This window comes from Tursiops truncatus, chromosome 1 (genome assembly GCF_011762595.2).
Source record: "Tursiops truncatus isolate mTurTru1 chromosome 1, mTurTru1.mat.Y, whole genome shotgun sequence".
In the NCBI taxonomy this organism is placed as follows: domain Eukaryota; kingdom Metazoa; phylum Chordata; class Mammalia; order Artiodactyla; family Delphinidae; genus Tursiops; species Tursiops truncatus.
The window spans coordinates 151,232,554-151,254,005 of NC_047034.1; the positions used below are offsets into that span (position 1 = coordinate 151,232,554).

The window sequence follows — 21,452 nt, forward strand, 5'->3', positions numbered from 1 at the left end:
CTGGTGGTCCAGTGCTTTCACTGCCCTCGCCTGGGTTCAATCGCTGGTCAGGGAACTAAGATTCCGCAAGCAGCGCAGCACGGCCAAAAAAAAAAAAAGTTAAATAAAAAAGAAAACTACAAAGGAGATTTTGGGTCAGTTGGGGGAATTTAAATGCGACATATATTAGATAATAGTATCAATTATCAATATCCTGAGTGTGAAAATGATTTTGTGGTTGTGTAGGAAAACGTCCTTGTTCTTGGAAATAATGAAAGTTGAGGGGAATCTTACACATCAAGTGAAATATGGGTGGGCATTGCTGTATTGAGGCTGGAGGTTTCTACCTCCTCCCAAGTATAACTTTCCTTCACCAGGATGTAACTCCCAATGCACAGAAGCCTCTCCTCAACCCTCTCACACATGGACCTGTTATCTTCAAACGGAGTTTGAGGGGCAATGCTGATTGGTGGAGTGAAGCAGAAGCGATTCAGAAATGATCATGCCGTGGGGAAAAGAAATTTCCAAGATAGCAGGACGATGTTCCCCAAAGCTTTCATTCTCAAATTTCAGAAAATGAAATTTTCTGAAATTATGATAGCCTTTCCCCAAAAGGCTATCATAAGAAGTCGGGGCATTTAAGGTCCATCTGTATACAAAAGCCTTTGATTTAGTTCCTCCACCTCCAGGGATATCTGTAATATGGGAAATACTGTTAGACACAAGTTGTCTGTTTTCCTCTTTCCATCTTACTTTCCTTACTCTTTCAGAGGGTAGAATTTGTATCTCTAAATCACACTGATTACAGTCTTCCACTGAAGTGTTTATATGATAAAAGTGTTTATCTATATGAATGCTCTCAAGAGCTTCACTGTCCAACACAGTAGCCACTAGGTACGTGTGGCTTTTAAGCATTTGAAATGTGGCTAGTCCAAAATGACATCTGCTGTAACTATAAAATACTGTATTTTGAAGATTTAGTAAAAAAAAAAAAGTTAACTCACTAATAACTTTTATATTGATTACATGTTGAAATAGTAATATTTGGATATATTGTATCAAATGGAATATATTTTAAAAATTAATTTTACTTACTGCTTTTTATTGCATTAATGTGGCTGGTAGACATTTTAAAATTATTTATGTGGTTCGCATTTGTGTTGTGGCTCACATTGTATTTCTCTTGGACGGTGCTGCTCTTGAGCATCAGACCTAAGGGCAGGGAATTTATCTTGCTCAAGTTTGGGCTCCTTACAGGTGCTAGAACAATTATTGACATAATTTTTATATGCTTAAGAGAAACCCACTGATAATATTCTGTATTTGAGAGACTTCTCTTCCCAGTATTAAGGTCAGCCTCTCTTTAGCCAAACACCAGTTTCTGGTAATTGAAAAGGGCATTGCTTAGTTGGAGAAAGCCAGAAAAGGTAGCCCTAAGCTAGGAAGTTGGGGGAGCTGGGGATGAGTTAAGGATGTAAGACTGGGCCATGCTTCTGCTAAAACAGGCAGCCTCAGATGTAGGACATTTGAACTCTTGAATCTATTAGGTTTTATTCATTTATCAGTTTGAAAACCCAAGAGCTCTAGCTTCAGGTGAGGCTTGATCCAGATGTCAAACAGTGAGACCAGAACTGAGTTTTCTCTCTCCATTTCTTGGATCTATTTCCTCTGTGTTTTTGCATTTATAGGCAGTCTTTCTCCTCTTCCACTGCCAGTAGCTTCCAGGGCCACAGTCTTCCAGATTTGTGTCCAGTGGAAGAAAAGGAAGCCCATTCCCTAATACCTCAAAGATAAGTCCAGAAATTGTCCAATTGGCCCTGATTACTCAAATTGGGGCTGTGTGCTTGTCTTAACCAGAGTCTTCAAGAAAACAGAGCCTGAGGCAAGGATTCGATGATTTTTTTTTTTTTTTTTTAGGTGCAAACCCATGGTAGCAAGGGTAAGAAAAGAAGGAAGTGTAGCAAGCAACAGTGTGAAGCAAATTGAAGTTGAATAGCCCTGGCTATTGCTTCATGTTGAGCCATGGTCCTCCATAGTGATTCCAGAGTAATTTTATAAAATTAAAATCCCTTGCTATCACTCTCTAGTCAAAAATCCTGTAGGATAAGGCCTAGATATTTATTTAGTAAATTCAGCCAAGACTTCAATTGTTTATCCAAAACTTCATAGATTTTGTGTAGTATTCCCTGAAGATGTGACACAAACTAAATCTGGGAGGATGAGTAGGAGCTAAAAAAGAAGTTAGGCAGAAGGAGGAAAAAATAGCATAGTTGATCACCAGAAACCATGAAATAGCATGGAATATTTGGAGGACCATAATATGTTTATGGCTGGAGAGAAGTACGCTTGGGGGGAAATTTGGGAGCCACTACTAGAAAAATAGGCAGTGCTCTATACCAAGTATTCTATTAAGGAATCTGACATTTAGCTTCAAGTTATAAGAAACCATTGAGGGATTTCAAGCAATAATTTGATTAGTTGTATGTTTTAGTGTGACCACTCTAGCAGCAGTGGGGATGACAGAGAGATGAGTCCAGATTAGATATATAAAAAATATTTAGGAATCTATTTAAGCAGTTAGGAAATGCTAAGAGCCTGATTAAAGTACTGACAATGGGAATAGAGCAGAGGATATAAACTGAAGAGATCCTGAACAGAATGTATAGGACCTGGTGACTGATTGGGAAAGGTGATGGATGAGAGGGAGAAGTTTAAACCGGAGAATTGGATGAGTGGTGATACCACTTCCTGGATTAAGGAATACAGATTTTATTGAAAAAATTGAGTTGAGTTTTGGACACACTTTGAGGTGACTATGAGTTACCCAAGTGGAGATATCCAGTGGGATATTGAACATAATGTTTTCTCCTGGAACTCAGGAGAGATTTGTAAGATATAGATGTAGATGTAAGAGGCGTTCGGATGTTAACAAGATCAGACAAAATGTCTAGCTTGAGAAGAGAATTATGCCTAAGCACACAGTTCTGGGGAAGAACATTCACATAACCAACAGAAGGAGAAGTTCCTGTGGGATAAATCGAATGAATGAATAAGCACTGATAAAAGGCAAAGCCAGTGGGTAGGCTCTGAAGCATAATTTATGAAAGACTTCCTTGGGGCAATAGATCTGAGAAGTAAAAGTCTTACAATGGCGAAAAGCAGCTATGTTCAGCCATTAAGGGCAAGTGTTTGGAAAGCCAGGCTAACAAACTTAGAGGAAAAAATGCTCAAAAATATGACTTAGGTGAAAAGATGTGAGTAATTAAAGAAGGGGAGTCTCCATTTCTTTATCTATAAAGAGAGAAGTTTCAATTAGGTGAGTTCCTAGATCCTTTCCAGTTCTAAAGTTCTGATCTGATGAGCCAGCATTGAAGAGTGAGTAGGATATGGAATGCTATGAACAGTAACCCTTTCTTCTGCTCTCCTGCCCCTCCAGCACCTCCCTCCCCCTCCCCGGCCCCATTCACCACCACATCATCCACATGGTTCCCACAGAAGCTGAGATCTCTGCCTACAGTTGACTTGTTTAGTGGTGGGCGCCTGACCTAGCTGGGCCAGTAAGAGAGCTTCTCCATGATTTTGAGATAAGAAGTGAGAAAGAGAAGACAGTTTTTCTCTGAGTGATGGAAACCGAATATATGTAAAATCTAAAGCTGACGGTAACCGTGATTTGCAATGAGGTATTGAAAACAAAAAAGAAAAGCCAGAATGAAGAAAACACAAGAAGCAGAGGTCGGAGATGGAGAGAAAACTGCCTGGGTTTTCCAAAGCGTTTCAGATCCTGGTCTCAGTCCACTGTTATAATGTATCGCTGCCCTGAATTCCATGAGATACCCCAATATCCCTCTATTAACACCTCTCTTTGAGACTTAACTAACCTCAGTTGATTTCTGTTACTTGTAACTTAAAGATTCTCAACTAATATATTTGAGTGTAGTCAGAGCCCATAGAGGAAGGAGATAAGTAAATGGAAGAGGAAGCTGTAAGGTACAACTAGATGTAATGAAGGATCTTAAGTGCCAGGCTTTGGTTTATAACTGAGTAGTGGCTGTGGGGATGAAGATGAGGGGAAATCCATCAACATTTCACAGAATCACTAAAACTTTAATAAAACTTTACCAGAATGAAAAATGAACATATACAAAATTACTGTGGTCCTGACCTTGGCAGTCAGCTTTCACACATAATAAGCAATGTCAACTAATTAATTAATGCTCTCTTCATTAATTAATGTTTATTAATTAGAAAGTCGTGTCCTACCTCGTTTCTGTCTCCTTCCACATGTGAACTGTAACTCGCTAACACAGCCATCCTGTAAAATGCTACGTATGGTCAGTTAATCAGCTGTGGTATATCCTGCTATATTAAGTACCCTGACTCCATTGTCAGTTTTCCTCCATTCCAAAGGGGTTGCAGCCAAGATTATACTTGCTAAGGCAGGTGGATCAGTCTCTTTAAAGGAACTCTACTTCATCAGACAGTTCCAGACTCAGAAGTCAGGGGCTGTAACAGTTGGTGGAGAGATGTCTTCTCCTTCTCCAGCTGAGACTTTGGTTGGTCTATTTGATAACATGCAGATTTCTCTCTGGCTCCAGGGATAGCAAGTGCCGCTTTTTATGGGGATGCAGCTCGGCTGGTACTTCTAGGCTATGTTATTGAGAGAAGCTGATACTTCTTTAATGGATGATGGGGCTGTTGGCTCAGGAGATGCTTCAGCACCAGATATGGTTCCCACAGTTCTGTATCTTGCTGGTGGGAAAATAAATTGATCCAACCTCTATGAAGGTCAATTTGGCAGTATCCATCATACAAATGTGCATACCCTTTAGCACAGAAATTCCTGTTCTAGGAATTTACCCTATGCATGTACTTACATTGTGAGAAATAAAAATGCATGACTATTCATTGCAATATCATATAAATAAGAGATTGGAAATTCAAAAATCCATCTATAGTGAAGTGGCTAAAGTACATTCAAACCATGGAATACTATCAGCTATAAAAAAAGAATGAGGGGCTTCCCTAGTGGCACAGTGGTTGGGAGTCTGCCTGCTAATGCAGGGGACACAGGTTCGTGCCCCGGTCCGGGAGGATCCCACATGCCGTGGAGCAGCTGGGACTGTGAGCCATGGCTGCTGAGCCTGCGCATCTGGAGCCTGTGCTCCGCAACGGGAGAGGCCACAACAGTGAGAGGCCCGCGTACCACAAAAAAAAAAAAAAAAAGAATGAGGAGGCACTTTGTTTACTGATATGGAATGACCTCCATGATATACAGTGAAGTAATAAAAGTAATATGTGTTTGTATGGGGGGCTGCCATTTATGCTTCAAAAGTAAAAAATGTATATATGTATTCTCTTGGATTTAAACAGAAAGATCTCTGGAAGGGTGTACAGAAAACTTAGTTATAAAAAATGGTTGCCTCTGGTAGAATTTTGTGATGGGTGATGGAGGAAGAAGTCTTTTCACTTATACAACTGACTGTAACTTTTGAAGTTTATACCATGTGAGTTTTCCCCATTAAAAAAAATTTTTTTAATTAAAAAAATATAGGGGTGGTGATGTTTTAAACAGTAGTTCCCAAATGCTGGTCTGTAAATCAGTGAATGCCCATGATGAATAATTTATTAATCTACCATGAAATCATAAAAGTAATAATGTGTGAATTTTCTATAATGTTGAATTTAACTTGAAGGGCCATCTTTTATTCTTGATTAAGTACTTTGTGTGGAGATATTAGCAGACAGTAGTTATAAATGTAATGTTTATTTACACAATGGGCAAAATTAGAAGTTGGCATCATTATGTCAATTCCTCCAATTTAGTCCTGAAATTCGAAGCACAGAATCACTGATTTAGACCTGGCTTTTGTTCATGTTGAATAATCTGTTTTTAGGCATTATTCTGGAAGGCATTTCTCCTGTGTATTTCATGGTGTCGAGTAAGTGATGAATTATAGCTGAAGGCTTTTCCACATTCATTACATTCGTAAGGTTTTTCTCCTGTGTGATGCCTCTGATGTTTCTTAAAGGATGAATCATGCCTGTAGGCTTTTCCACAGCGGTTGCATTCATACGCTTTCACTCCTGTATGAACAGTTTTATGGTTGCTAAGGTGTATCCTTTGCCTAAAGGCTTTCCCACATTCCTTACATTTGTAGGGTCTCTCCCCAGTATGGATTCTCTGGTGATGCGTTAGATAAGCTCTATGACTAAAGGTTTTACAACATGTGGTGCATGCATAGGGCTTCTCCCCAGTATGAATTCTTATATGTTCACTAAGGTGTCTAATCTGTCTAAAGGTTTTCCCACATTCATTGCATGTAAAGGGTTTCTCTCCAGAATGAGTTCTCAAATGTTGGATCAAGCTAATGTTCTGGCTGAAAGCTTTCTGACATTTATCACATACATAGGGTTTCTCACCAGTGTGAGTTCTATGATGTTGATTAAGAGATGAGCGATGTCTGAAGGCTTTACCACATTCTTCACATTCAAAGGGTTTCTCACCAGTATGGATTCTTTGGTGTGTGGTAAGGGATGCACTTTGACTAAAGGCCCTTCCGCATTCCTTACATCTGAAAGGTTTCTCACCAGTATGAATTCTCATGTGTTCGGTAAGGTGAATGGGTTGTTTGAAGACTTTTTCACATATATTACATTCGTAGGTTTTTGTTCTTATGTAACTTGTTGGATGATTAATCAAATCTGATTTGTATTTGTTTCTCTTTCTAGGTGTGTCATATTTATGGTGTCTCTGTTCTATAACAACATTTGAACTCACAATATTTTTGCCAAATTTGTAAGTTTCTTGGCCTCTCTTCTTATGGGTCAAGATGGTTTGTCTCACGTCTCTTCCATGGCTATCCTGGTGGCTTTCTAACTCATGATCATATTTTGAGACTTTTCTCAATGTGGAAAAAATGACATCATCCCTCATGAACCTTTCCATCATCATGCCATGATAGAACTGTTCCTGTAAAACGTCATTCTTTGCAGTTGATGCAGCTGTTTCTGTTTTACTCTTCAAGTCTGAAAGAAATGGAAAAAATGCAAATAACTCATATTCATTACGCTTCAAAAAATCAATTATTATACTGGGTATGGACTAGAGATTTAGATAACAATACATATAAAGTACATGAAGTTCTGAGTATATTTAAATATGGTTAGGCACTCTGGAGAGGTAATGGGAAATTAAGAAACAACCAGGTAAAAGTGTGATTTTATATATAGGGTAAAAATTTGAATATTTTAGTCCTCTTCTTTCTATTAATACTAAATAATGAAATTTCAGGGCTATGTCTTAACAGTGTCTTTTTAATTGATAACTACTTTTGGAAAACATTCTCAGAAAGATAAAAAGATTTCCCTCTTCCCACTCCAGCTAGTTCAAAAATAAGGTTTGAGGGAATTCCCTGGTGGTCCAGTGGTTAGGACTCTGCGCTTTTACTGCCAAGGGCTCGGGTTCAATACCTGGTCAGGGAGCTAAGATCCCACAAGCTGCACGGTGTGGCCAAAAAAAAAAAACAAACGAAAAAATTTGAACTAAGGACATTCACAAGAATGTCAAGCTGTCTTTTACTGAAGCTTATATTAATATTTACATATTATTCTGCTTCCTGTAGTTATTAATCTGTCCCGGGAAGTGTTAATTATACAAAGGAGACTTGTAAGAAACCCAGACTGCTATGTTGCTACTATTGCTATGTTCTATGAAAATATCCTTTCTTTAAAGGATATTTAAAATTCTGTTTTTTAAAATAATTTATTGCACCATTACTAATACTTCAACTGACAGTTCCATATTCCTGAAAAGTATAACTTCTTGTAGGATTTTTGGTTAACACAGAAGGATCATTTGTACTTCCAAATTCTAAATTCTAAATGAATAGATGCAAAAATAAAGTCTATGTTCTGCAGGCCCCTGATTCTGGTCCTGGATTAGGGAGAAGGAAGACGAGAAGAAGAAGATAGGGGAAGAGAGAACAGGCCATCTATGACCCCTTCCCAATTCGGTATCCAAGCTGAAGCAGGCCCAAGCTAGGGGAGGAGAGAAGATATAACTTTGAAGTTGGGAGTTTTTATTATTATACTGAATTACATATTTCACTAAAAGACAGACTGTTATTATTTAAAGGGACTGGACCACCTATGGGACCTCTCTGAGATTTCATCCAGAGGCAGGGAAAGAACATTCATGGTAGCTATTATTATTATTTTCCTTATTATGAGTTGAAAAAGAGAAAACCCAGGAGAATGTACAAATTATTGGAATTAATAACAGCGTGAAACAAGGTGGCTGGCTAGAAGATCAAAACCGGTTATGTTATTACACACTAGCAAAAAAGAGAAAACATAATTGAAAAAAGTTATACCATTTAAAATAGCAGGGAATTCCCTGGCGGTCCAGTGGTTAGGACTCCGTGCTCTCACTGCCAAGGGCCCGGGTTCAATCCCTGGTTGGGGAACTAAGATCCCACCAGCTGTGCAGGGTGGCCAAAAAAATAATATGAAATAGCAATAAAATATAAGTTCTTCAGGATGAATCTGACAAAAGATGTTCAATGTGTACAAGACTTTTATAGGGGAAAATACTTTATTTAAAAAAATTAGGAAATGTCAGTAAGTGGAGCAATATACCACACTCCTGGACAGTAGGACTCAATATCATAATATCAATTCCCTCCCAAATTGATCTATAAATTCAATTCTATTCCAATCAAAATACCACCAGAGTATTTGTGTGTGTGTGTGTGTGTGTGTGTGTGTGTGTGTGTGTGTGTGTGTGTGTAATTGATGCACTCATTATATAATTCATATGGAAAAGCAAGGGGCTAACAATAGCCAGGACAATTTTGAAGAACAAGATATTAAGTCTCACTATTAAATATAGTAATTAAGACAGCCTGGCATTAGAAACTTGGCAGGTGACAGAGTGGCATTAACTATTCAATAATTGGTTCTTGGACTGATTATCCACATGTAATAAGTTAAACTAGAGCTTCACCTCATACTACATATAAAATAAATTCAGATTTAACCTAAGTATGAAAATCAAAATCTTAAAGATATAAAATATTTTTTCTATAAATCAATAAGGAAAAAAGATAATATAAAAATTCACAAAGGATATAAACAAGTAGTTTACAGAAAAGGAATCCTGGATAGATGACCAATAAACATGAAAAATATGCTCCCTCTTATTAGTAATCAGGAAAATGAAAAAAACCAACAAGATATTCACCCACTGAATTTATAAAAATGTGAAACTTTGAGAATGCCAAGTGTTGACAAAGATGCTGAGTTCTGGAACCTCTCAAAACCTGCTGATAGGAGTACTAATTGGTGCAACTAGTTTGAAGAACAATTCTGTAAAATCTAGCAAAATGAAGGTGACCCAACAAGTCTGCTTCTATCAAATATCTCAGAGAAACACGAGAAGTTTTACACAAAGTTTTACTCCAGTATCTTTGTAATCCCCAAATTTAGAAACAGTACAAATGTCTATCAACAGGAAAATGGATAAATTGTGCTTTATTAATTCAACAGAAATGAATGAACCAGAACAATATGGATAAATATCAACGGTGTTGAATGAGAAAAGCAAGTGGAAAAGTATATATACCATTTATTTAAAGAATAAGAACATGCAAAACAGCATTATATATTGCTTGGGGGATATACACATGCAATACAAGTATGAAGATACATATACAAATGAAAATATTTAAACTCAGAAGAGTTGGTTGTTTCAAAAGGTAGGAGGGGAATAGCGGGGCTTAAACTCTGTTTTATTTCTTAATCTAGGTGGAAGTTACATAGAAATTTATTATAATGTTCTCTATGCCTTTCTGAATATCTAAAATATTTCATAATAAAAGCAAAGTTTAAGGAGATTGTTAAAAACCATTGGATTTGATGAGAAGGAATCCTGTGGTAATTTCTCTTGCAGGACTTTCCATAAACTAGTTATTACAATAAATAAAGATACTTGAGTTAAAGGGAGAGTGAGAATCAAAGCTAGGATTGTAAGCTGAAAAACTGGTGAAAAGTTGAAATAGAATTCAAGAGAGAAGATTAAAGATTTGTAGAATGCAGTGAGAGTCCTGAAAAGAGACCTGTTTTCTTTGAGGAGAGACCACGTACATCTGACTGCTTAGGGAAGGGAGCTTTCGATTGGCAAACTTCAGGATACTGAAGAAAGAAGGAAAATCAAGTTTAACCTTAATGAAGAGAAGACTTCTTTTCCCTCCAACTTCAGAGACTTTTGCAAGGTTAGGTGAAGGAAAGGGGTGCAAAAGGAGGGGTAAAATCGGGTTCAGTGCATGCCTGTCCATCCTCCCAGCCTTCCCGCAGCCTGGGAAGATGCTGGGCACTCTGGCCTACATATTGAAAGGAACCATCTGCCTTGGTCTCACCTGAACTGGGATTTCCTGGGCCTTCTTTCTCTGTCATCCATGGTGCTTCTCCTTTCTCCAACTGGGAAATCACACTAGGTTTGGAAAGTTGACATCCTACTTATGGAGTGAAAAAAAGGGTATGAATATTTATGCTGAGGTCTAAGAACCATCCCTGGAATGCAGTTCCAATCCTCTGGTATTTAGGGTCTCTGAAAACAGAAAGGGGCATCACAGCATTTTTTTCTGTTCTCACTCTACAAAGTAAAACCGTTCCCCCAAGGGAGGGGATTCAGGTTATGTTCTGGCTTGATTTTCAAAGGAATGAGACGTCTATCTCCAACACAGAACCCAAGGCCAGGCTCCAGGGAATCTACAGCATTTAATAATTTAGGAATAGTAACTGTCCTGTAATGGGTAGGTTTCTGGACGTTATGTGTAACCCATGCTTACCCACTGAGACCAGGTTCCCATAGTTCTCCAGCATCACCTCCCGGTACAGATTCCGGTGAGCAGGGGCCAGCTGCCCCCACTCCTCCTGGGTGAAGTCCACAGATATGTCCTTGAAGGTCAACAGTTCCTAGAATATCAAATATATTCCTTTTCAGTCTGAGACCACCTCCATCAAGATCCAAGATGTTCTTACAGTATTCTAAATTCTGAGAGATTCTAAACTAGTTTTACTGGGAGCCTCCTCTGGATCTGTTTGGTGATTCTCGGAGACTACCTTAAGTAATTAAACGTACAGAAGGACAGATGGTCATATATGTCTTAGAAAAAAATTAAGCAGGATAAGGGGAACAGGGAGAGCCACAGTGTGGATGGGGAGGATCTTTCACGTAGGGTGGCTGGGGAAGGCCTTCCTAAAAGGGTGATATTTGAACAGAGACATGAGCTCAGTGAGGAAAAGCCATGTGGAAATCTGAGGGGAGAGCCTTCCAGATGGGGACAAAGGACCTGAGGTGAGAGTGTCCTTGGCTTGTCTGAGGCACAGGAGAGTAGCCAGCATTGCTGGAGGTGGGCTAGTGAAGGGGAATGCAAGGAGATGAGATCAGAGGGGCTGGGGGAGGGAAGAGAGGCTTTTAGCACTTATTGTCACAAAGACCAGTGCATCCCTGCTGAGTTGAAATTCTGGGGCCCTGCTGGAGTTTAATGCAAGATGAACAAAACTGTCTGGGACTGTGGTCTAACCCCTCCCTAGCTCAAATACTGAAGAGGTAAAAAGGATCAGCCCCTCAGCAGTGGTGGCATGGGGCACTGGTAGTTGGGTTAATCAGAAGTGAACTCAATCGAATTAAAGTGTAGCTCAGCCAGAGCTCAGCCACAGCTCTAGGAAAAATGTGAATAATCAGTCCCTCACCTTAACCACCAGTCAGAGGAAAAGGCTTAGAATCTTCTGTAAATAAATGGAACAAACAAAAGAAATAAACAGACTATATCTATGTATCTATCTATCCATATATACCTTTATTTGTTAATTGTTTATTTAACAAGAGAAATTATTCCTTAGACCAGATATTCATGTTTCATAGTTCAGGAACACAGGTCAGTGACAAACTTCATGCAACTCAACCCAAAGAAATTCTTTACATTCTAAAATCACTTTGCACTCTGAAAGATACCAGCCTTCCTCATTGCCTCAAAATTTTTCATGGAACCACAATTTCTGTAGAAATCTGCATATGCCTTCTTTCTTGCTTCAGCCAAAGCAATCCTGTAGAAAGCTGCAACCTCCAGGGATACAATGAATGCTCTAACAGTATGAAATAGCAGATGCTTGGCCAGGAGGCCATGCATCTGAGGTTTCGTCAAAGAACTGGAAACCATGGTAGTTATTCACCTCAACACCAACGTCCTTCCAGGCTGATGGAGAAATGGACCTATCTATGCATATTTCATCCTCCACCATTCTTTTATACATAATATCTGAACTACAATAAAAAATTATTAGACATACAAAGAAGGAGGAATATCTGACCGATAATCAAGAAAATAAAAACATAAGAAGCAAACACCTAGGTAACCAAGTCATTAGAATTAGCAGAAAAGAAGTTTAAATAAATTATTAAAATATATGTTGAAGAGGGCTTCCCTGGTGGCACAGTGGTTAAGAACCTGCCTGCCAATTCAGGGGACACGTGTTCGAGCCCTAGTCCAGGAAGATCCCACATGCTACAGAGCAACTAAGCCCGTGAACCATAACTACTGAAACCTGCGCGCCCTAGAGCCCGTGCTCCACAACAAGAGAAGCCACCACAACGAGAAGCCTGCACACCACAAGGAAGAGTAGCCTCCACTTCCCGCAACTAGAGAAAGCCTGCACACAGCAATGAAGACCCAACGCAGCCAAAAATAAATAAATAAATTTATTTTAAAAATAAAATATATGTTGAAGAATTTACAATAAAATATAGATAGAATAGGTGAAAACGTGGGGTTAATTGAGGAGAGAGAAATGCTAAAAAAGAACTATAAGACAATTCTACAAGTGAAAAATACAATATCTGAAAAATCCACTGGATGGGCTTAATAACAGATGGACCCTGATGAAGACAAAATCAGTGAAACTTAACACAGGTCAACAGATAGTATTCAAATGGAAGCACCAAGAGAGAAAAAGAAAAACAAAAAACCAAAAAAAACCTGGGATAATATCAAGTAGTCTAATATACATGTAATTAGAATCTAAGAAGGAGAAGAGAGAATGAGCAGAAAAAAATATTTGAAGAAATAAAGGCTGAAAAATTTCCAAATTTGAGTAAAAATTCAACCCACAAATCCAAAAGCCAGCAAACCCTCCATGGGGGGGGGGGGGCGGGAAATTCAGAGAATATCATGTCTATGCACATCACTAAAACTGCTGAATAGCAAAGATAAAAGGGAAGAACATAAAAGTAGTGAAAAAAAGGTAGGAAAGGAGGAACAAAAAAAAAAAAGAAAAGTTGGTATAAAACAAAGGAACAAACAGAAAGACATGTCACATCTGGGGAAAGAATAAGAATAATAGCTGAATTCTCATCTGAAACAATACAAGCCACAAAATCATGGAACATCTTTAAAGTGCTTAAAAGAAAAAACAGTCACCCTAGAATTCTATATTCAGTAAAAGATTCTCAAATAGGAAGACCATATAAAGACATTTTTAGATCACCAAAGCTGTGAGAATTCATCATCAGAACACCCCCACTACAGGAAATGCTAAATGACATTCTTTAGGCTGAAGGGAAATAATGTCAGTTAGAAACTTGGAACTTGGTGGTGGGATGAATTGGGAGATACTGACTGACATATATACACTGATATGTATAAAATAGACAACTAATAAGAACCTGCTGTATAAAAAATAAATAAAATAAAATTCAAAAGTTAAAAAAAAAAAACTTGGAACTAAAGGAAGGAATGAAAAGTGCTTGAATTGGTAAATGTGTGCAAAAATGAAAGGCTCTTTTTTTTTCCCTTTCTTAATTTCTTATAAGACAATTTACTGTTAAAAGCAAAAATAAGAACAATGTATTATGGGGTGTATAAGATGTAAAGTGAAAAGCATGATGACAATACACAAAGAATGGGAAGAGTAAATGGGAAAATAAGGCTTTCAAATTATATGTGAAACAGTATAGTAATAATTCAACTGTGACATGTGAAAAATGCATATTGTAATAGCTAGAGCAACCACTAAAAACAAATGAAACAGCTAAAAAAGTCATTAGAGGACATAAAATAGAATACTAAATAAACTGCACAATCCAAAAGAAGGCAGGAGAGGAACAAATAAACAAAACAGATTTGACAAACAGCAAACAAAGAACAAGAATATACACTTAAATCCCATCACATCAATGATTATGTAACTGTAAATGTACTAAGCAAGCACAACCCAGCTATATTTAAGAAGGTCACACTTTAAATATAAAGGCACAAATAAGTTAAAAGTAAAAGAATGAGGGACTTCCCTGGTGGCACAGTGGTTAAGAATCTGCCTGCCAATGCAGGGGACACGGGTTTGATTCCCTGGTCCAGGAAGATCCCACATGCCACGGAGCAACTAAGCCCGTGTGCCACAACTACTGAGCGAGCACTCTAGAGCCCACGAACCACAACTACTGAGCCCGCATGCCACAACTACTGAAGCCCGCGCACCCTAGAGCCCATGCTCCACAACAAGAGAAGCCACCACAATGAGAAGCCCACGCACCACAATGAAGAGTAGCCCCCACACGCCACAACTAGAGAAAGCCCAGGCGCAGCAACAAAGACCCAATGCAGCCAAAAATAAATAAATAAATAAATTTTAAAAAAGAAAGTAAAAGAATGAGAAAAAGCTATCCTATACCAACAATAACTAAAAACACTGGAGGAGTTATGTTAAATCAAAGTGGGCTTAGGAAAAAGAATATTATGAGGCATAAAGAAGAGACATTTCGTAATGATAAACGGTCAGTCCATCAAGAAGACAACAATCCTATGTGTTTATGCACCTGATAACAGAATTCAAAATAAATAAAGCAGAGTTGACAGAACTAAAGGGAGATATAGATGAAACTATAATAATTAGAGATTTTAACACTCCTCTCAGTAAATGACGGAACAAGTAGACAAAAATTCATCAAGGATATAGATTTGAACAACCTGTCAACCAACTTAACCTAACTGACATTTGTAGAGCACTATACCTAACCACTGCAGCATATAAATTCTTTTTTTTTAGATTCTTTTTTAAAGTAAACTTTTTATTTTGAGATTACAGATTTATTATATAATTTTAATTGTAGATTTACATGCAGTTGTAAGAAATAATGCAGAGATCCCATGTAGTCTCTACTGGGGGTAAAACAGAGTTTTAATTGGAAAGGGGCACAAGGGAACATTCTGAGATGGTGGAAATGCTCTATATCTTGATTTGGTTACGTGGTATATACATATGTCAAAATAGAACTATGTACTCCCTTAAGTGTATTTTCCTATATGTAAATTACAACTCAATTTTAAGAAATTTAATCTTATCCCAGTGCTAAGAATCCCACCAGTTTTTGACAAATGTCAGTCAGGTGGTAAGAATTCCAGATAAGTGGAAGGTAGATATAAGATACCTCTTCAAATAATTAGAATATTATTACTTCTTCCATATTACCAGAAATAACCCTGGAATACATTTCAATCCTAAAAGGTGTTAGCATCTGAATTAACAGAGGAAACTGGGATTGTAAACAGCTAAAAAAAAATCACCGAGCAAGTAAATACAGGAGATGAGTTCAAATCCTGTACCATCTAATTTCAGAACCCAAGTTCTCACCTAAAACTCTTCTGTCCTCGAATAACATCTCCTCTTTAACAGTCTTCCTTTCTCGTTTATTCTACAGTTTTCCTTCTGTTTCACCTATGCTTCTACCAGGTGGTAAGGACACAGTTTCCACACCCTGTTGTAACCGCCCAGCCTGTCTAATGTGTATGCTCTGTGGCCTGACCATTTCTTCTCTTCTCACGTCTTTGGCTGCAGTTTGACCTCTGCTCCAGACACTATTCTAAGGGCCACCTCATCAAGTGACAGATGTACCTCACTAAAAATGTCAAAACTTTATTCTAAGTTTGTTTTTGAGTATGAAATACTCATAAAAATTGAGGTTTATCCGACTTCCCTGGTGGCGCAGTGGTTAAGAACCTGCTTGCCAGTGCAGGGGACATGGGTTCCATCCCTGATTCGGAAAGATCCCACATGTCGCGGAGCAACTAAGCCTGTGCACCACAACTACTGAGCCTGCGCTCTAGAGCCCACGAGCCACAACTGCTGAGCCCACAAGCCACAACTACTGAAGCCCACGTGCCTAAAGCCCGTGCTCCGCAACAAGAGAAGCCACCGCAATGAGAAGCCCACACACTGCAACGAAGAGTAGCCCCCGCTCGCCCCAACTAGAGAAAGCCCACATGCAGCAACAAAGACCCAATGCAGCCAAAAATAAATAAATAAATTATTTTTAAAAAATTGAGGTTTATCTTAGGTCCCAAGTTTTTAGGGGCTAGAATTTATATCACTCATTTTGCTTTCTCTACAAAAATTCGCACGTTAGATCTAGACGTTGGTTAGAAACAAGCGTTTTCTATGAGTAAGGAAACTGCTGCCACTGCGGCCCAGTTTTCTGTAAAAGACTAACTTGCACTGAGTTCCCTGGGTGAAATTCGTTAGCCTCAATATACTCCAACTCCCCAGAAAAGGGCAAGTTATAATCTTAAAAACCAAAAAGCATGTCAAGAAAGTGACAGGAAACTTCAACCCACTTGGGAGTCTGTTGTCCGGGTCCCGGGAGTCACTTCATCCTTTAAACTTTCTCCCTGGGTCTCATCAGCATCCTGAGACAGCAGAGCTGAGGAAGGAAAAGAGCCAGAAAGTTTGCATCTCCCCAAACTCCCCAAATAGAAAAACTGCCTGTAGATCTGCTGAATATGGCCCCCCTCTCAAAACATTCACAGAGGGACATTCAGAGCAACTCAAGAGCAGACTGGAGCCTCCTGAATGAGGAGGATCTGCAGGGCATTGCTTTGGGCATTAACGCTTTCCAATGGCCAGTGCTGGTACAAAAGCACAGACCTACCAGGCCACTCCTTTGTTCAAAGGTTCCCGACAAGAAAGAAAAATACAAACACCTCCCGTGGACTTCAAGGCACTCTATAATCTGCCTGAAGCACATTTCCCCAGCATTAGTTTCCTCTAACCACCATCCTTTATCTGTGGGACACATACACTGACCACATTCTTAACCCTTAGTTAGACTAGAACAGTCTCCATTCTCTGAACCACTCTTCAAGGTACCCACTTTTGTATCTTTTCCTCAATTCTTCCGTAAAAAAAGCTTAGACATCTTTTAAGGCCCGATTCAATGCTACCTGCTTTGTGAAGTTTTCTCTGATAAGTACAATCAGAAGAATGTTTCCTGTCTCTTGTCTTCCAAAAGAATTTTACCATAGAATGTATTTAGGCTACTTTCTATTCTTTTGATCTGAGTATGTGTCTATCTCCATCAATTAATAATTAGCATTAGAGATCATTATTCATTTTTCCATCCATCAAGATGCTTAGCAAAGTCCCCTGCCTGACAGAGTTAGAATATAACAAATACAAGCTGGATTTGAAGTGTTATAGGTATGAACTAAGAGACCACATGAGACATACAAATTCCTCTGTCCACCCATCTATTCTGACCCAACCACCAAATACTGTGTAATCTTGGTTATGTTTCCCACTGAACTCATATATTTCAAGGTAAAATGAGAGTAACTAAGCATGTCATTCCTTCTTCCTGGCAGGAGATGAAAAGAAAGAAAAAAATATTGGTTTGGGGTTAAAATGACTGAAACTTGTGAAGGAAAACCACTGGAGGGCTTAAGAAAGTAGAAACCTTTGACCCCAATGTCTGTGAGTCACACTTACACACTTGGGAGCCGCTGGTGGGGAACACCCTGAATTCTGTCTTCCTGTCCTGTTCATTCGAGGACACGAGATGGGAGCAGCATGGCACACGTGTCGCAAAGATCCAGTGCCCAGAGCCCAACATTTTCTCTCACAGCTATCCCTTTCCCCAAAGCCATAAGCATGAGCCCCAAGGACCTCCTTTCCTCCAACTTTCTTCCCTAGAGACACCTCAATGATGTGTGTACCTACCTTTCTGCAAGCAAACTGAGACCCCTTCCTCTACCTCCATCCCCTCCCTCCATCAGCCTCTCTCACCTTCTCCTTCAAACATCTTGGTCACGTCCTCCCACAGGGGCGCCCCTTCCTTGGCCTTCTGTGGATGGTGCAACTTCACCCAGGTGCTGGCCTCAGTGGGCAGGGTAATCAGGAGCTGCTGTAGCATGATGATGCCACCCGACTGGCCTTGTCCACTTCTGGGGAGGACACTGCCAGAGCCTCTGCTGAGACGCCTCACAGTTGTATGGTCCTCTTCTGATCACAATCTCCTGCCCTCAGGACTTTGGCCTGAGGACTTTGGTCCCTGCGGCACCAGAACCTGGGGGCTCCTAGAGGCTAATGTGGCTTTAACAGCCCTGAAAAAGTGACTCCTTTCTGAAATTAAGTACTGTCTGCTTGGGAGGCGGCCGGTTGAGTAGGTCTGAGTACATGCCTCTTCATATTCTTCTAGAGGAGCAAAAGGCAGGAGAGGAGGGACCCAGAAAACTGATCATCCAGCTAGAACTCCAGAACTTGCGGAAATATATTTAAAACTGCAAAAGATCCGAAAACAAAGATGTGGCATCAGTGTGGAAGTAAGTATAATCGGTGCTTTGGATGCGGCTTTAATTTCCAGTTCTATACACACTTTCATAAACAGCCAGTGACACACAAACACCAAGGATACACAAACATACACAGTCCCTGCCTTGACTTCCTTCCTTGTAAGCTGCATGCATCTTCTGCCTGGATACAGACGTGGGAGTTAAGAGGGCAAGTTGAGAAACCAGACAGCCTGGGTTAGAATCCTGACACTTGCACTTCAAAGCTCTAAGACACTTCAATTCCCTGAGCTTCAGTCTCATCATCTAGAAAATGCAGATAATAAATGTACTTCATAGGGCTGTAACAATGTTGGGAATACAGTGCTTTCATAGACATTATTAGAAACCTTTTGCTTTAATGTTGCAATCATAGCATTACCTTTTAAAATTATTTTTTAAAAACAATTACAGATCTGAATTTAAACTTCAAGTATCTCAACTGATGGAATAATCACATAGCTGTGTTTTCACACGGGCAAGTAGTGACAGACACATCACCACCCACGTGGATGCCCAGAAGCTGGCATGTCCTTTTAACCTCTGGGTTAAGATACAACCTGCTTTCAGAAATGTTCAACTGCGGGAGAGGGGTATGTCTTCAAACGGAGGAAATATAGTACTTTGAATATAATGAGGACTATTGCATAACTGTTTGTAGCAGGAAAATTTGGAAACAGCCCAAATTCATCATCTCATCGAAACCCCTGGCATCTGGACATGTGCCTCCACAGCGACCAGGTCCAGTGTATCCCGGCCCCAAGAACAGTCCTAGTCCTAGCTCCCTGGAAAGGGAGCTGGCCTAACTTTTTGGAGTTTGTGCGGCAGGCTTCTTCTTGTTTTCAGCTGTGACTGCTGCAGAGAAAGGAGCAGCATCCTATGGATAGGAGCATGTGGAAAATATCCTAACCCTGATTAAATAGAAAGTAAAATGGCTTGTTACCAAAGTGAGGAAACTTTCGAATCTTATGAAATGGTTAAAAACAGAGAAGCTTCATTTCGAGATGCCCCTTCTCACTGCTCCCAGACGTGCCTCCCTCGGACTTAGAGACTTGCAGACACAGGCAGCTTAGCTTCCTACTCACCAGACCGGCCTTGGACGCTGGCAGGACGAGAGATGGGGGCGTGAGAGAGCCCGTTCTTGAGGCTTTCAGCTCCAGAGGGTGTCTCTTTAGAGAAGGGCCGTGGGTGACGGATTTTGTTCTTTCCCGGCCTTTTATAGACAGACCACATCCCCACCCAACACAATGATTCTTCTAAAAACGCCCAACGTTCACGCAGGCTTCCTTCGGAAGCTCAGAGGACTATCGGCCTCCGGACGGGACCGGGGAATCTTTTCCAAATTCCCAAGAGACGGCCTAGGGCGGGTGCTGCGGCACCAACTGAACCCACCGCCCCTCCAAGGTATCCTTTCCCGGCCGCACCCCCGGGAGCGGGGCTTTGGGGGCCACAATGCGAGGGGTGCCCAGAACCGGCTTCCCGCAGACCCGAGCGAGGATACAGCTCGCCGGCCGCTGCTTTGATGCCGGCCCGGTGGCAGCAGCCAGGCCCACCGGCGCCCAGCCTCCTGGGCCGCAGCCCGGGTGTCCCGGCGCCTCCACCCTCCCGGCGCGCCGTGGCCTTTGCCCGTGTCCCGGTCGCTCTCGCCCGGGCCCTGGCGGGTTCGGGGTGCGGCCCCAGATGCTGCGGTGCAGCCACAAACCCCGGCGCCCGCCCTTCTTCCGGCGGCTCAGCACGCCTGGCCGCCCGCTCCGCCCACGGGGAGCCGCGAGGGCCCCGCCCTCTCCAGGGAGGCAGGCGCTCCGGAAAACCCGGAACCCGGACTACGCCGGACTCCCCCACGGCACGCGTGTCCCTAGGGCTGCCAGACCCTGGTCAGCGGCCACCCAGGCGGACCGCCTGCGTTTCCTGACTGTGGTCCCAAGAGACTAGGTGGCCCGCCCAGCTCTTCTGGTGGGGAAGCCCTTTCTCTGTCGTTCATTCGTTCATTTATTCAACTATTTTCTGAGTGCCTAGATCTGCCACACATTGTTACAGGCTCTGGGGAGATACCAGTTATCAAAACGCAGTCCCTGCTTTCTTGGATCTTAATTCTGGCAAAATTAAATAGATAATAATAATGTAGAAAGGGAATATTGCCTGCCAGTCCAGTAAACAGCAAATTGCCTGCCATCAAGCCATCAGCCACTGCAGCCCTCCACTGAGGGGAATTCAGGATGGGGACAAACAGGAAACACTCTGCACTCTGGATACTGGCCCTAGATAGTTAAGATGCGTATCTAAGGAATAATTTCAATAAGCCCAGACTCTTGCATCTTCCCATAGATAGGAAAGCACTAAAATCATTAAGATTTTTTGAGATGTCCGTAGATTAACAGTAATCTTTTTATGTTTGACTACATGTCTTTCTTCAGCAAAAAATCCTATGTATCCTGGCTCCTCCCTTACCTCTTCAAAGCAGTTCCTCAGAGCTATCTGAGAGGCTGTCTCCCAGACTATAGTCCTCAGCAAGTTCCCCAAATGAAACTTAACATGCAACTTTTAAGTTGTGCACTTTTCTTCAGCCCACGATAAATAGAAAAATAAAGAGATAATCCCCCAAGTGATGGTAAGGGCTATGAAGAAAAAGGAGGCAGCGTGTGGAGAGGGGGATAGGCGATGACTGGAGTTCCTCTTTCTGGTAACAGTGGGCTGGAGTCTTTATATAAACCCACCTCAGGAAACAACAAATTAAAAAATAAAACTCTGTAATACATGCAGAGTATGTGAAGTTCTTAAAGGAATGTATTAATTTGCTAGGGCTGCTACAACAAAATA

General features: G+C 40.7%; 1 protein-coding gene across 7 annotated transcripts; it reads right to left on the reverse strand.

The window, feature by feature from the left end:
* Positions 1-4,062: 4,062 nt before the first annotated feature.
* Positions 4,063-20,379, reverse strand: ZFP69 (ZFP69 zinc finger protein). Of its 7 annotated transcripts, none has more exons than XM_073791381.1 (7): positions 19,721-20,379; positions 18,094-18,587; positions 16,647-16,732; positions 10,827-10,953; positions 10,395-10,490; positions 8,352-8,459; positions 4,063-7,005 (listed from the first exon to the last, which is right to left on the reverse strand). In XM_073791381.1, the coding sequence occupies exons 2-7, from the start codon at positions 18,218-18,220 to the stop codon at positions 5,870-5,872; spliced, it is 1,680 nt and encodes a 559-aa protein (XP_073647482.1). In that variant the 5' UTR covers positions 18,221-18,587; positions 19,721-20,379; the 3' UTR covers positions 4,063-5,869. The 7 variants fall into 7 exon arrangements, with proteins under 7 accessions (XP_073647482.1, XP_073647481.1, XP_073647488.1 ...); XM_073791380.1 differs by having other exon boundaries at positions 10,395-10,493; XM_073791387.1 differs by lacking the exon at positions 19,721-20,379 and adding an exon at positions 11,734-11,769 and having other exon boundaries at positions 10,395-10,493; positions 18,094-18,115.
* Positions 20,380-21,452: the final 1,073 nt, after the last annotated feature.

Coding starts and splice junctions, on each gene's coding strand:
- ZFP69 (XM_073791380.1), bottom strand. CDS start 18,220: ATGCTACAGCAGCTCCTGATTACCCTGCCCACTGAGGCCAGCACCTGG. Junction 10,954..16,646: donor CCCGGACAACAGACTCCCAA/GTGGGTTGAAGT, acceptor TTGATATTCTAG/GAACTGTTGACCTTCAAGGA. Junction 7,006..8,351: donor ATTCCCTGCTATTTTAAATG/GTATAACTTTTT, acceptor CATTTCTTTCAG/ACTTGAAGAGTAAAACAGAA.